Here is a 13909-nt window from a genome sequence, read left to right on the forward strand (position 1 = left end):
TCACAGTTCCAGAGGCGGGAGTTCCCAGGCGAGGGCGCTGGCAGGGCTGGTTCTGGGGAGGCCTTTCTTCTTGGCTGGCAGGTGGCATCTTCTTGCTGTGTTCACCCGTGGCCTTTTTGCCTGTGTGAGCGGCTCCTGGTGTCTCCTCCTTTTACTTTTTTAAAAAATTAATTTATTAAAAATTTTTTTTAAATTGAAGCATAGTCCTTTTACAATGTTGTGTTGATTTCTGGTGTAGAGCATAATGTTTCAGTCATACATGTACATACGTATATTCGTTTTCATATTCTTTTTCTCTATAGGTTACTACAAGATATTGCATAGAGTTCCCTGTGCTGTACAGAAGAAACTTGTTATTTACTCCTCCTCTTCTTATGAAGACATCAGTCCTGTTGGGTTAGGACCCCGCTCTTATGACCTCACTTAATTACCTTGTTAGAGGCCCTGTATCCAAATACAGTCACTGATTAGGACTTCAACATACGGATTTTTAGGGGGACACAACTCAGTCCGTAACACATATTTCTAAATTTTAACAGAAATGTACTTCAACACTCAATACTTCATATACAACAGTATGTGTACTTCATATATGCATCTCTCATAAATGAGTGTATACGCATTGCCCTGCATGGAGAGCTAGGATTTTGGTAGTGACATGTAGAGTAGACTCTTTCCTCTGGTCACATTCAGAACACTGTGGGTCCAAACGATCAATGCTGGAGAGGGTGTGGAGAAATGGGAACCCTCCTACTGCTGGTGGGAATGTAGTTTGGTACAGCCATTATGGAAAACAGTATGGAGATTCCTCAAAAGGCTAAAAATAAGCTTACCATGTGATCCAGCAATCCCACTCCTGGGCATATATCTGGTGGGAACTCTAATTCAAAAGGACTTATGCACCCCAATGTTCATAGCAGCACTATACACAATAGCCAAGACATGGAAGCAACCTTAATGTCCATTGATAGATGACTGGATAAAGAAGCTATGGTATATTTCTATAATGGAATACTACTCAGTGATAAAAAAGAATAAAAATCATCATTCTATGTGAAGTAAGCCAGAAAGAGAAAGAAAAATACCATATGATATCACTCATATGTGGAGTCTTAAAAAAAAAAAAAGAGGACACCAATAAACTCATCTACAGAACAGAAACAGACTTGCAGAAACATTCTTATGGTTACTGGGGGGAGGGGGTAGGAAGGGATAAATTTGGGAGTTTGAGATTTGCAAATGATAACTACTATATATAAAAATAGATTAAAAATTTTTCTTCTGTATAGCACAGGGAACTATATTCAATATCTTGTAATAACCTTTAACTAAAAAGAATCTGAAAATGAATATATGCATATATATGCATGGCTGGGACATTATGCTGTATACTAGAAAATGACACATTGAACTGACTATGCTTCAATTAAAAAAATAATAAAAAAGAAACAAAAACCCACTGTGGGTCTATTAATATGTAAATATATGTGTGTAACAGTTACAAGAAGATTCCATAAAATTTCCTCCCAATAACAATTTTAAACAACACGGTAAAAACCTTAGAAAAACCATACTTCTGTTAACTTTGCCTTGGGCAATGTTTCTTGATAGTAAAAGGTACACAATCGTAACAAGTATATAGAATCACAGCTGCATAAAAACAACAAAAATTGCACCCCCTAAAAAGCTGTGTAGAACGAAAAGGAAATTCACTAGAACACTTTAAGCAATGAGCATGTGGGAGATATATTTCCTACATCTTCAATATTTTGTATTGGCCATGTATTATTTTTAAATTTTAAAAATGCACTTAATTAAAACTATATAGACTTGAGAAACACAGTCCAAATACGGCATATGATGAGCTATTTTACAGTAACTGGAGAGCTGATTATCTATAGTCCTTGTTTCTGAGCCATGTTCCCCCAAGTTTCCTTCACGTTCATAGTTTTTCTCTACACATTGTACGGCAAAGTAAGTTCAAGGTAGGACAGATGTGGGTATGAAGGTAATTCAGCTCTGAGGAGTTTTACATATAGATCATATACAGAAATTCCACAGCTAAATTGAATTGATTTTGGGTTATGCTTCCAAGTACCATCCACTGGATGTAAAGAATCAAGTTAACCTTTTATCAAGAATAGCTCTGTATTTCAAAGCACAGCTTTGCCCAGTTTTGCTTTTTCCCTGAACCTCTGAGGGTCCCCAGGAGTGTTCGAGACCTCTTTGTAAACTACACAGAACTTGTCCAAATCCTCTTACAGTTATTAAAAATGTTCTAAGTTTCCCACATTTTAGAAAATCATTCGTTTCCCTATTTCCCCATTCACACCACTGACCAGCATAGAAAGCCTCAGACTGAAAGTTGGAGAGTCTCTGCAGTGATTTTTGGAAAAAGCGAGGGCATGAGGAATGGTTGTGGGGCGGTGGGTCTGGGGGGTTCCCTTCATGGAAAGGAGTAAACTGCATGAGGATGCCGTGTGGTGCGGACTTCAGTGGGGAGAGGGTTGGAGTGATTCTGCCTGTGCTGTGGTCTGTCCTTGGCACCTGCAGGAACAGATAACACACTAAATTTTTTCATTGTTGGCAGCTTCGGGCACAGAGGTTCCTGCTCCACTTCTGAGGGTGCTGCCAGCGTGGATCCCTGCATCGTGTCCCCAGAGGTGACTGAGCCAAGGAGACACCCACAAGAAGCCAGGGGCCCACAAGTTTCTCCGCTGCCCAGTCCCCTGAAGCCCTGGGAGCAGGAGTGTCCCTCAGCCTCCATGCCCTTTGCTGAGGGCCCCCCAGAAGGCCGCTTGGCAAGTCCAGCAGCAGCACCTGAAGCCTGGTCCCCTGTTCAACCCCCCTGGAGGGACCCTTCCCCAGGTGCCCAGGGAGATGCTCCAGCAGCCTTTGTCCCCGAGGGGGACAGCTCTACTCAGCGCAGTGTGGTTGCAACTGTCCCCAACACCGGAAGAGAGAGAGACCTGAAGGAAGAAGAGAGGCAGAAAGTGTCTTCCTCCAGTCTCATTGACCAGTTGCCAGAAATTTCACCAGCAGCTCCCAGAGAGCCGATGAAGGGACAGCTGTGTGAAGAGGATGGCCAGCCTGGTGGGTTCGAGTCCCAAGGGAAAGAGGCTGTAGTTGGCTTCCCCCTCCCAGAGCCTGGGCAGGGAGCGCCTTCTGGACAAGGGGCCCCTAAGGCGCCTGCTGCAGCCCAGCCAGTACAAGAAAGCTCAGCTGGCCTGGAAGAGCCTCCCTCAAAACCCGAGACCCCGACCCCACAAGATCCAGCCCCCAAATGTCAAGTGGCAGTGCTGCCTCAGGATTTCACCGATGATCCGGATTCCCTTGGGGCCTGCCCTCCCAGTAGGAGCAATTCAGAGGCTGCCCAAGAAGCCGAAGCGAAGGCCGCTTCCCAGGAAAACTGCCAGCAACAAATGGGAGCTCATCCGCCACCCACAGAGCTGCCCTGGGATTCGCCGAGTCCTGCCCTGGTGCCGGGGGCCAAGGGCACCTGGGAGGAGATGCTGGGTGCCCGAGATGCTCAGGGTCACCGGCAGACAGGGAGGCCAGGAGCCGAGCCCAGTCAAGATGTCTGTGCGGCAGCAGACGAGCAACCCGAGGGGGCTTCACTTGCGGGCACTGAGCCTTTCCCACACGCAGTGACCGAGGACACGGGTCCAGCTTCAGGCCTCACTTCACAGCCAGCTGCTCCGGCCTCTGTTGCTGCAGGACAACCCAGCTGGTTGAACAAGGACTTGGTTTCTGGGGCTGAGATGCCTGGTCTTACAGATCCAGCTAAAGAGCTGGCAGAAGCCGGGTTGGCAGTTCAGGAGAAGCTCGCATCAGATCTTGGAGGAGAGGGAGAGGGTCCAGGAAAGGGCCCCAGAGAGGTTCCAGCCCCTTCACCCCAGGAGGAGAGGGGGGAGATCTTGAACAGGGAGCAGAACAACGAAGTCCAGCAAGGGATTCTGCCCCCTCCCCCCACCAGTGCATCAGATGAAAGTGTCAGAAAGTCGCTGGGGCCGAAGGATGAAGTCAAGGCCCCTGGAAGTCCAGCTGTGCTTAAGGAAGAAAGCAGACTACCTGGCGCCGACCCTAGAGGACAGGAAGAAGCCCCGGAGCCACCTGATGCTGCGGGTCCTGGGAACCTTCGGGAAGAGCAACCTGAGGCCCGCAGCTGCAAGCCTGACCCAGAGGCGGAAAGGGACCAGGTTTCCCAGCTAACTAGCGATGTGGAGAGCACAGGCCTCCCCAGCACGGCCGCTGCACAGCCACTCAGAAAGGACATCCCCGGGCATGCGGACAGGCCCGGCGCTCCTTCAGAGGAGGCAGCTTGGAGCTCGGAGGCCTGTGGGATGATGGGAGAAGCCGGAGGGGTCCCTGAGTCTGACTCACTGCACCGGATCTGTGAGCAGGACCCTGTCCCGCCCTCTGGACCGGATGGAGCTGGTGAACACGTTCTTCCCGAGAGAGCTGTCTGGGAGGGGCCAGGACTGCAGACCGAATGTCCTGACACCCTTCAGGACGTGGCGGGGTTGGGGATAATGGACTCTCTTCCTGCTTTAGAATCTGACAAATTGGATTTCCTGTCAACTCCTGCTGCCGAGGTCATCCCCAAAGCCCCGGAGGCGGAGAGCACATCTGAAATAAAGGCGAGGAGCCACCCATCCGAGCAGAGGCCCGGCAGCTGTGATGGGGAGAGCTTGCTGACATCCCCCGAGCCCTGTGGGCTGGGGCGTGATGCAGCTGCACAGGAAGTCCACGCTGATGGGCTGCCTCCCCCTAAAGAGGGGAACTTGGCAGTGGACTGTGGGCTCACGACACTCAGCCTGGAGCAAGATCAGCAGGGAAACCTGTGCTGCCCCGGGGACAGTGGGAAGCGAGGAGCTGAGTCAGAGAGGTCCTCACTGTATTCTGAGAACTGTCCCCAGCCGTCCCAAATGGACCCAGAAGCATCCATCTTTGATATGCTCCCAGAGCAGTCCCAACGGTGTGAGAATGAGAAAGAGACTTTTCCAAGTGGTGCTGATTTTAAGAACCTGAGTGCAGATTCCACCCCAACCCACATACCTGTGGAATCTCCGGAGGATGTGCCCCTGCCTGTTCAAGGAGGAAAGGAGCAGGCTTCTGGATCAGAACTTCAAAGTGAGCTCTCCGAAGGCAGTCTGTCTGATGCTCCAAGTTCAGCTCCTGGGGACGCAGTTCAGGAGAATCCTACGACAGAGCAGTCAGAGTTGTCAGCACCAATGAGCCCGGAGTTGCCTGCATTGGGGGAGGATGGGCAAAAGGGAGATCACAGCGGCAGCCAGCCCTCTAGTGTCTCACTTCCTGCAGCAGACACCTTACAAGACCCTGCTCTTGAAGGTAGCCTGAGCAGAAAGGAAAGTTGCTACACTGGGCAGGGGCCAAACAAGTCCCAGCAGGAGCTGGTTGATGGGCTGAAAGCCGGCAGCCCGCAGGAAGAAGCCCGTCTCAGGGCTGAAGATGCTGAAGCAGCTGACGCTCAGCCCCCGCCCCAGGGCTCGGGCAGGACAGAGAAGGCAAGTGGGGACACAGTGATGGCCCCACCTTGTTGGCCTGACTCAGTAGTTCCCCTGGATGCAGCTCCAGCACCTGCTGGCCCCCCTGTCACTCCCAGCCAGGATGCCCCTGAGAGAGATACATGTGATGAAACCCAGGAAGGCAGACAGCAATCAGGGTTGGCCCCACAGAAGGAAATGGAGTGCCCCACTGTCTTGGATGCAGAAACCCAAAAGCTTCCTTCAAACGTCCTATCAGCTGAGGATCAAGGTGCAGAAGGTGAGGCTGCTGAGACTGGTGGGAACACTGACGGAGGAGACCTGGGGATGCAGTGGGCTCCGGGGGAGTCAGAAGAAGCTGTTCTAAGCAGTGGCTTCTTCCAGACAGAGCAGTGCCCCTCCTCTGGGGAGGAAGCTTCTACCTGTGCCCTGGGTGAGCCCTGCCAAGCTGAGCAGCCCTTGGTCAGCTGCCAGGATGCCTTGCTGCCAGCCAGAGAGCTGGGTGGGATTCCCAGGGGTGTCGTGGATATTCCTGCAGTCCAGGCTGTCCCCAACCCAGAGAGGCTCCTGCCATCCGGGCCACCAGAAGAGGCTGCTCCTGACACTCCTTACCTGCATATTGATGGCGCTGCCAGCACAGGTACAGAGGACAGTGGGGTGAAAGCCGCTTCATCTCGAGGCCCCACAGCTCCCGGTGAGAGCCCCTGTCCTGTACGGGAGCCCTTGCTTGTCTTGGAAAACGCCTCCTCCATGAAGGTGCCTGTGGGTTCCCTCGCCTCCCTTTCACAACCGGGAGCTGCAGATGGAGAAATCTCTGCAGCACAAGACCCCAGCGGAAGCCCCAAAGCTGGGACCTTTGAGGGACCTGTGGACTCTGTGCCCTACCTGGACAAGATGCCACTTCTGGCCATGGGTAAGCAGACCACAGCGGAGGAGAGAGCATCAAGAGCTCCCGGTGCAAGTGCCAAGCCCAGTGAAATTCCCGCACGTCCCACCAGGGAGGAGAGCATGGCAGGTGATATAGCAAGGGAGGCAGAGAGTAACGGGGAGAAGATGGTAGACCCTTCCGAGGACCCGAGGAGAGGAGCAGCAGTTGATGTAGATGCAAGCTCCAAGCAGACCAGCATGGTCACTGGGTTCCCTGACTTCAGGGAGCACATCACCAGGATCTTTGAGAAGTCTGTCCTGGGAGCACTGACCGCCGATCGGCTCCAGAGCACACTGGGAGAAAAGGCAGGAGCTGGGAGGAGTGTGACGGGCAAGGACCTTGCCATGCCCAGCCCAGGGAAGCTTCCAGATGGGATTCAAGGCGTGGCCGTCGCCCCTCTTCCCAGCCCTCCTGCTGGACTCTGGGTAGACTCAAAGGACAAGAAGCAAGAGTTGGCCGTAGAGACCGAGATTTCCTGTCTGATTCCCCAGGATCCAGCTCCAGAAAAGCTGGCCGCAGAGCAAAACCTGCCAGGTGCCAGTGTGGGGATGGAAACGAGTGGGGTCCCACAGAGGCTGACGGAAAGTGAGACATCGGAGGGGGCTGGGGAAGGCAGGCCCGGGGCTGGAGGCCAGGCCCCTGCACAGCAGGGAAGCTGCCGGCAGGAATCAGCTTCCGGTCTGCCTTCACAGGCGACTTCTCCAGAGGTTCCTGTTGCTGACTTGCAGGTGGCTCCCCAGAGCCGTGGAGAAGGGGACTCAGTTCAGGACGACAGAATTCCTTCTGGAAAACAGCACCAAGACACATCCAGCAGCGGTAGCCAACCCAGAGAAGATGGTGCCTGGGGCTTTTCTCCCATGCCAGTGTCCACCTCTGCCCTGGGAGCATCTTCTGTCCCCGGGGACGTTCCTACCGGGACCGGGGCCATCAGTGAGCCTTGCACCCCAGACACACTTAGAGGTGAGAGAAGGCATGGAGGTGCGACTGGGATCTCAGAAACACAAAATGCCCTGGGCAACCAGAGCGCCCTGGAGCCACCAGCTGGGGAAGTGGCAGACACTCGCCCGGAGCCCGGCTGGGTAGCAGGAGCTGCTAGGGATGCAGAGGGTGACGTCACTTTGAGCACAGCTGAGACCAGGGCACGTGCGTCTGACGACCTGCCTGAAACAGGTACTACAAGAATGTTCTCCAGTGCCACCTGTGCCTCGGTGCTGCCAGGAAGCCTTGGGGACGCAGGCTGCCCTGAAGGGGATCTGAGGATGGATGCTGCAGCCGTCCTGAGCAGGGACAGCCCGGCCGGGTACCTGCAGGCCGAAGAGCAGCCCGAGCCTGAGCTCCCCGCTCCCTCTGGGGACAAGAAATTGGGTGTCTCCTCACCTCCAGAACCTGACGAAGCTGGGGACCCAAAGATGCAAAGCCTGGTTCCAGAAGTGCTCAACACTGAGAGGTACTTACAAAAAATAAACTCCCACCAGAATATGGGGTCAGCCTCAAATGTGATTTTAAATCGGGAGGATTTTAAAAAGTCAATCAAATAGATGGGTAGTTTTTAAGAAGCTAAATTTTCCATATCTAAGTGTCTAAATTTACCTGCTTAACAATCTCTGGATGTGCTGAGATTCTGAAAAATGTGAGAAATGGGCTGGAGGCATGGGAGCCAGTCTGTGTGACATGCCTTACTCCTTTCCTGTGTTCTTTGATTCATCTAACTGAAACTGTTTGAAAAGCATGAAATGTGTACAGGCTGGCAGTACACTATAGGGTGATATGTTGTAGTCAATCAGATGTTTTTCTGGAGTGCAGACACATCTGCTTTTGAATATGAATTTATTTATACAGAGAGGCTTAAATGAGCCCTGAGTATCTCAAAGCCGTTTACTGCTTGAAGCTAATTTTTTCCTAAAGATTTTGGTGAAGTGGCCACTTTAAGCTTTAATTAGGAAATGAGCTTTTTAATAGGACATGGAGAGAAATGCCCTTCTTAATATTTATTGTTTAAAATTTTTTTTTTTTAATCCCAGAAAGAGCCCTGGGTCTGGCCCATCTACCTTACCTTTAGTTCCTGAGAAGGATGCTCCAAATATCACGGGCGAGGTCATTTCAGATGAGACTAGAAGTGCGGCAGGAACAGAAAGGTCAGTGAAAAGGTATGAGCCCTTCGAGAACCATCGTGCCTTCCTTTGGCAGAGAGACCCTGGATGTGCTGCAGAGGAGAGTTCTGCTTATAAATGAGTCTTTATCTAACACAGAAACACAGAGCCGTTCCCATTCTTTATTCAGGCAAAGCAGCACTGAGCTAACTAGGAGCTCCATTGCTGTAAAAGGGATTGAGTTGCTTTCTTACCTGAGCTCATCTCTTTTTTAAAGTTTTATTGAGATGTAATTCATATACCATATAATTCATCATTTAAAGTGTCCAATTCAGTGGCTTTTAATATATTCACGGAGTTGTGCAGTCATTGCTACAATCAATTTTAGAACACTCTCATCCCCACCAAAGCAACCCTGCCCCCCTTAGATATCACGCCCCATGCCCCCCGCTCCTGAGCCTGACACCTCCTAACCTAGTTCATTACCTTTTAAGGCAAATGGGTTCAACCTCGATTTAATCTCAAGCAGGAATGTCTGATCACCAGCAGCAGTCACACTCAGAGAGAGCTCGAGATTAGGGGACAAATGACAGGTGCAGCTGGGACTCCCAGACCTTCCCACTTGCAGTGTGCCTACCTGTTCTTTCCTAAGTGAAATGCCGCCTGTGCGGCCACCAGGCTGCTGCTCGGAAATTACATCCTGTGGGGGAAATGGAGGTACCGCGGGCACAGACACATTCTGAACAAGCTTTGCAGCATCCTTGGATCTTAGGCTATTTCAGACCTCTTCACGTGTGTGTGTGTGTGTGTGTGTGTGAATGTATGTGTGTGTGCATGTGCGCAGAGGCACACACGTGTGTGAGCAGGGTGGGGTTGGACTTTAAATTAGTACCTGTGGCCGGCCAGTGTATCCTACCAGACAGCTACAGGCGTTTGGTAAATAATTTGATTCATATTTTGAACATGCTGAAAGAATGCACGATCACCTGTTTTTCGAGTCTGAGCACTTCCACCGCCCCCCAGCTGCCTTCCCTGCCCTATGAGGGCGACTCTCATAACTCTGGGCCAGCGAGAAGCAGGCGCTGCTGCCGAGACAGACGCGAGTTTCACACGCATCGGACACTTGTCTCTGCTGCTGACTTAGCACGAATTTCCCTGCAGCCTTTGCTCGTATGTATTTTTGACATTCCCAGTTAGAGTGTAGGAAAAAACGTCTAACTTGGAAAATCCTCCCCTCCCTATGAATGTTGTATTAGCCCTTCCTCAATGGCCCTGGATGACTTCTCACCTTCTTGGAGAACAAGAAGTTCTCAGGGCCCTGCTGGCATACAGGAGTTCAATCGATATTTCATGGCTCATTGTGTTAATCACTCTAAGTTTTAAAATGATAATTGCTAAATTCATATTAGGAAATTTGTAAGGTATAGAAGAGTATAAAGAGGGAGACAAAAATCCACAACCACACCACCTAACCATTACTGTTATGTATTATGATAGTGCGGTTTCACCCGCTGCTTTTTTCTGCTTAAATAGCCGGAGTTGTATTTCCGCTGCCATCGGAGCTCCCTGCAGACATAAATCTTAGAGGCTGAGGTCATGTGACGTATCATAGCGTATGGAGCAGTGGGCGTTCACGTTGTTTTGCTCTGGCTGAGGACTTGCCGGGTGGTAGAATTTTCGATTTTCTAGAGCTGTGCCATCTGGTTTGGCCGCCACTGGTCACATGTGAATGGAGATGTGCTTTAAAGTGTAAAACACACACCAGATGCTGAAGATTTAGTATGAAGAAAAGAACACGAAATCTATCATTAATAATTTTTATATTCATCATATGTTAAAATGATAATATTTTGGATGAGTTGGGTTAGGAAATGTTATTGAAATTAATAGCACATTTTTCTTCTTATTTTTAATGAGGCTACCAAAATTTTAAATTACCAAATTTTAAAATTTGAAATATACCTAAAGTGATTAAAAACAAAGAGCCATGAAATATTTATTGACCAAACTTTTGGATTCATGGCTTGCATTTGTGGCCCATGGTCTATTTCTGTTTAGATCATTTGTCTCCAGAACTTGCTTTGTCCTGGTCTTTGAAGGAAATGAGGATGGAAGAGGGCTGACCTTCCCTGTGCTTTGGGTTCTCAGGGAAAAGGCCTGCCCCTCTCCCAGTGGCTGAGGATTTCCAGAAAGTATTCTGAACGGACCCTCCCTTCCAGTTTGCCAGGTCAGGTGACCTCTGGCTCCTCTCCCTCAAGGGGGATGACAAAGTCAGCAACACCTGAACAAACAGACCACGACAGATTCCACATTACGCTTAATAGATAATCAGAGGTCTCATGAAGGTACGGACCAGCTCTGTCCAATAGAAACGGGACATAAGCCACAAATGGATCTTAAATTTGCTAAGTAGCCACAGTCAAAACTCAATAGGAAACAGGTGAAATTAATTTTAATAATGCATGTTAGTTATTTAACACAGTATATCACAAATACTACCATTTCAACACGTAATTAATACAGAAATTATTAATTTGATATTCTACATTCTTGTTTTCATACAAAGCACCCACAGTGCCTCTCAGTTTGGACCGGCCACATTCCAAGCCCTAATCAGTCCCATATGGTGGGTGGCTGCCTTCTGGGACGCTCCAGCCCCTCACAGAGCTCCCACCACTGTCAAGTGATCCAGAAGGCCAAGCACCTCTCAGCCCAATAGCCCCTTCCTACTTTAACACAAATGCTGGGGATGCCTCTTTGCCTTGAACAGGAGGCTCAAGAGCTCTGGTGGACCTCCCCCAATGAGGGAGCTGTGCTGTGGACCTTGGCAGGCCTAGGAGAAGTCCGGCCAAGGTTAGGGGTGCTTGTCGGGGGAACAGCAGGTGTTGCATGAGAGGGTAGAATCGGGCAGTGGTCGGGGGGAGGTTGGGTGACCACACTGAGGCCTGCGCTGCCAGGAGTGGGGTGGTGATGAGGTTCAGATTCCCACCCACCTGTGCCCCTTCCTTGTTCCATACGTAACCTCAGTTTGCCCATCTGTGGAATGGAGGAGTGGACAGCCCCCATTGTCCCTGCCTCAGGGCTGAGATAACTGATACAAGGGCAATACCAGCCCATCCCGGCCCCTGGCGGGGGTCAGGTCCCCGCTGCAGTTCCCCGGGGCCAGCTTTTCCCATGCTGTGAGCTGACTGTCTTCCCGAGGGAACTGTACTCCTGAGGCTGTGGTTCCAACATGGCCTCCTTTCTTTTCCAGTACTGACTTTGCTAAAATATCTTAACGGCTGAGAAGAGTGAATTCTTTCTTACTCTCTACTGTGTAGCCCACGGCGATCTGCTTCAAGTTAAAAAGAAGTTTGATGGGGAGGGTACAGCTCAGTGGTAGAGTGTGTGCTTAGCATGCATGAAGTCCTGGGTTCCATCCCCCGCGCCTCTGTTTAAAAAAATTTTTTTTAAATTTGAGACCGTGTTTTATTGTAAAACTTGATGTGTGTCTTTTATCGTGTACCATATTGTACTGAATTTCAACATCAAAATAACGCTTTGAATTGTCCTGAGAAGAACAAAGCAAGTCAAAACCAAATTTTCTACTCTCTTGGTTAGTGGGTGATGTGTTTCTGTCGAATCCATGGACTTTTGAGATTCTGCTGGCTTGAATGGAGCTGATACCACAGGTCAGCTTCAATATCTAAGAGATGTCTCTCTTCTGTTCTGGACAGGACAGTTTGATAGCCCAGTCTCATACCCGGGTGGATGCAGGAAGCACAAATACTTTGCTGCTTTATTTCCCAACTTTTGACTTCAAATTGGCACCGCTGGTGAGTGTGCTGCAGGAATCCTGTGGCTTTGCTCACCTCCCCCCGAGGGATACACGGGACCCAACTCTGAGAAGCAGGTGTTGACAGGCAGCTCAGCTGTGGATTTCTATACGTTGGGTGGTCCCTCCCTGTGGAAGAGTCTGGGACCCACAGACAGCTTCCCATCATGTTTAGAATATTGTGCAGAAGGTGTTTGAGTTGATCTCGACTCTGTATGCATACATATGACTGGTCAGTGGATGGAAAGTCTAGAATTTGGCATTTTGCTTACACACCACTGATGGTCAGATGTGTAGTTCTGGATCCTTCTTGGACATCACCAAGCTTGTTTTTACTGAATATTGAAAAGTGGGTCTTTCTTTCCATTTGGGGAAATGGTTGGAAAAGTGTCGTTTTCAATTACTAGTGCATTTGAGAGAATTAATTTATTCCCAGGTGCTTCAGGTCCTTGCGTCCATCTAGGTTGCATCTTGAAGGGCAGTGGGGTTGAGGAGTTGAGGGGTGGAGGGAGGGAACAGAGAGGGGCGTCTTGCCCAGGAAGTGCTGGCTGGACCTGAAAGCAGGGCTGAAGCGGCTTCCCACACTTCCTCCCACGCGGTCTCTCTTTCTTCCTGCTCTCTCCTCCTCCTTCTAAAATTACCAGCTGTGACACCATGTTTTTGAGTTTAAGAATAAGGTTTTGAGGAGCGCTACAGCTGTATAAATTAAGGGAAAAGAAAACAGCCACCAAACCTAGGTCTCTTAACAGACACAGCCGGGACGACAGATCCCCATCCCTACCCAGGTCCTTCTGGGTTTCATTTTATGTGATATTGGGTGTATTACTTTAAGCTTCCTTTTGAGATGTATCGGTCTATTACAGGGCTATGACAGAGCTAGGGATCTGACACGTCTTTCCCTCGGAGCAATTTTCTTCCCAAATGGGAGACCATAGAGTAAGACAGAGTAGCAGCCTCGTGCTGGCTGTGTGGTGCCTTGGAAAAGCTGCTTACCTTTTCAGTCCTCAGTTGCCATATCTACAAAATGAGAAGAATAACCCTTCCCTGTTTAGGTTGGAATTAGGATTAAAATGGAGTGTTTCCAAAGCGTCTAGTATAGTGCCTGGTGTACAGTTAAGTATAAAATAAAAATGGCAACCACTATTACCATGTTAAACATATTTATTCAAAAACGTCCTGGGAATTAAGCAGAAAAAAAGATGCCCCAGGTATCTGAATGCAGTGGTAGCAGACCCTGCAGGAACCGGGAGACGTGAGGCTAGATGAGTCTGCTTCCAGATGTTTGACGTCTCTATGCCTCTGTTTCTGTCTGTCTTATGGGAGCTCCACTCACCTGCTCAGCTCACCAGAGCTTGTTATGTGGTTCAAAGGTTCTTCAGAACCAGACTCTACAGATGACGTGAATTTATATTATCAGCAGCTTCAATCATTGTGAACCATCATGTAGAAAAGTCAAAGGACCTTTTAAAATGTAGCCTTTATGCTCTGAAGCTTTTGTGTTCCATAATTAAAACGACTATTTTTAGAGGTGAATCTGTCCTTTGGAAAAATGCCAAGTCACTTTGGAAAG

The 13909-nt window shown here is 49.5% G+C and overlaps 1 protein-coding gene across 14 annotated transcripts in view; it reads left to right on the plus strand.

The window, feature by feature from the left end:
• TACC2 (transforming acidic coiled-coil containing protein 2) overlaps window positions 1-13909 on the plus strand; it is a 196058-nt gene that overhangs the window by 57674 nt on the left and 124475 nt on the right. For 9 of the 14 annotated variants that reach the window (XM_072972028.1, XM_072972029.1, XM_072972039.1 and 6 more), the window contains exons 4-5: window positions 2591-7882; window positions 8457-8582. In XM_072972028.1, coding sequence (XP_072828129.1) covers window positions 2591-7882; window positions 8457-8582 — 5418 coding nt within the window. The remainder of the gene's footprint in view (window positions 1-2590; window positions 7883-8456; window positions 8583-13909) is intronic. The other 5 variants (XM_072972030.1, XM_072972040.1, XM_072972036.1 and 2 more) reach the window with 2 other exon arrangements.

This window comes from Vicugna pacos, chromosome 11 (assembly GCF_048564905.1).
Source record: "Vicugna pacos chromosome 11, VicPac4, whole genome shotgun sequence".
NCBI lineage: Eukaryota > Metazoa > Chordata > Mammalia > Artiodactyla > Camelidae > Vicugna > Vicugna pacos.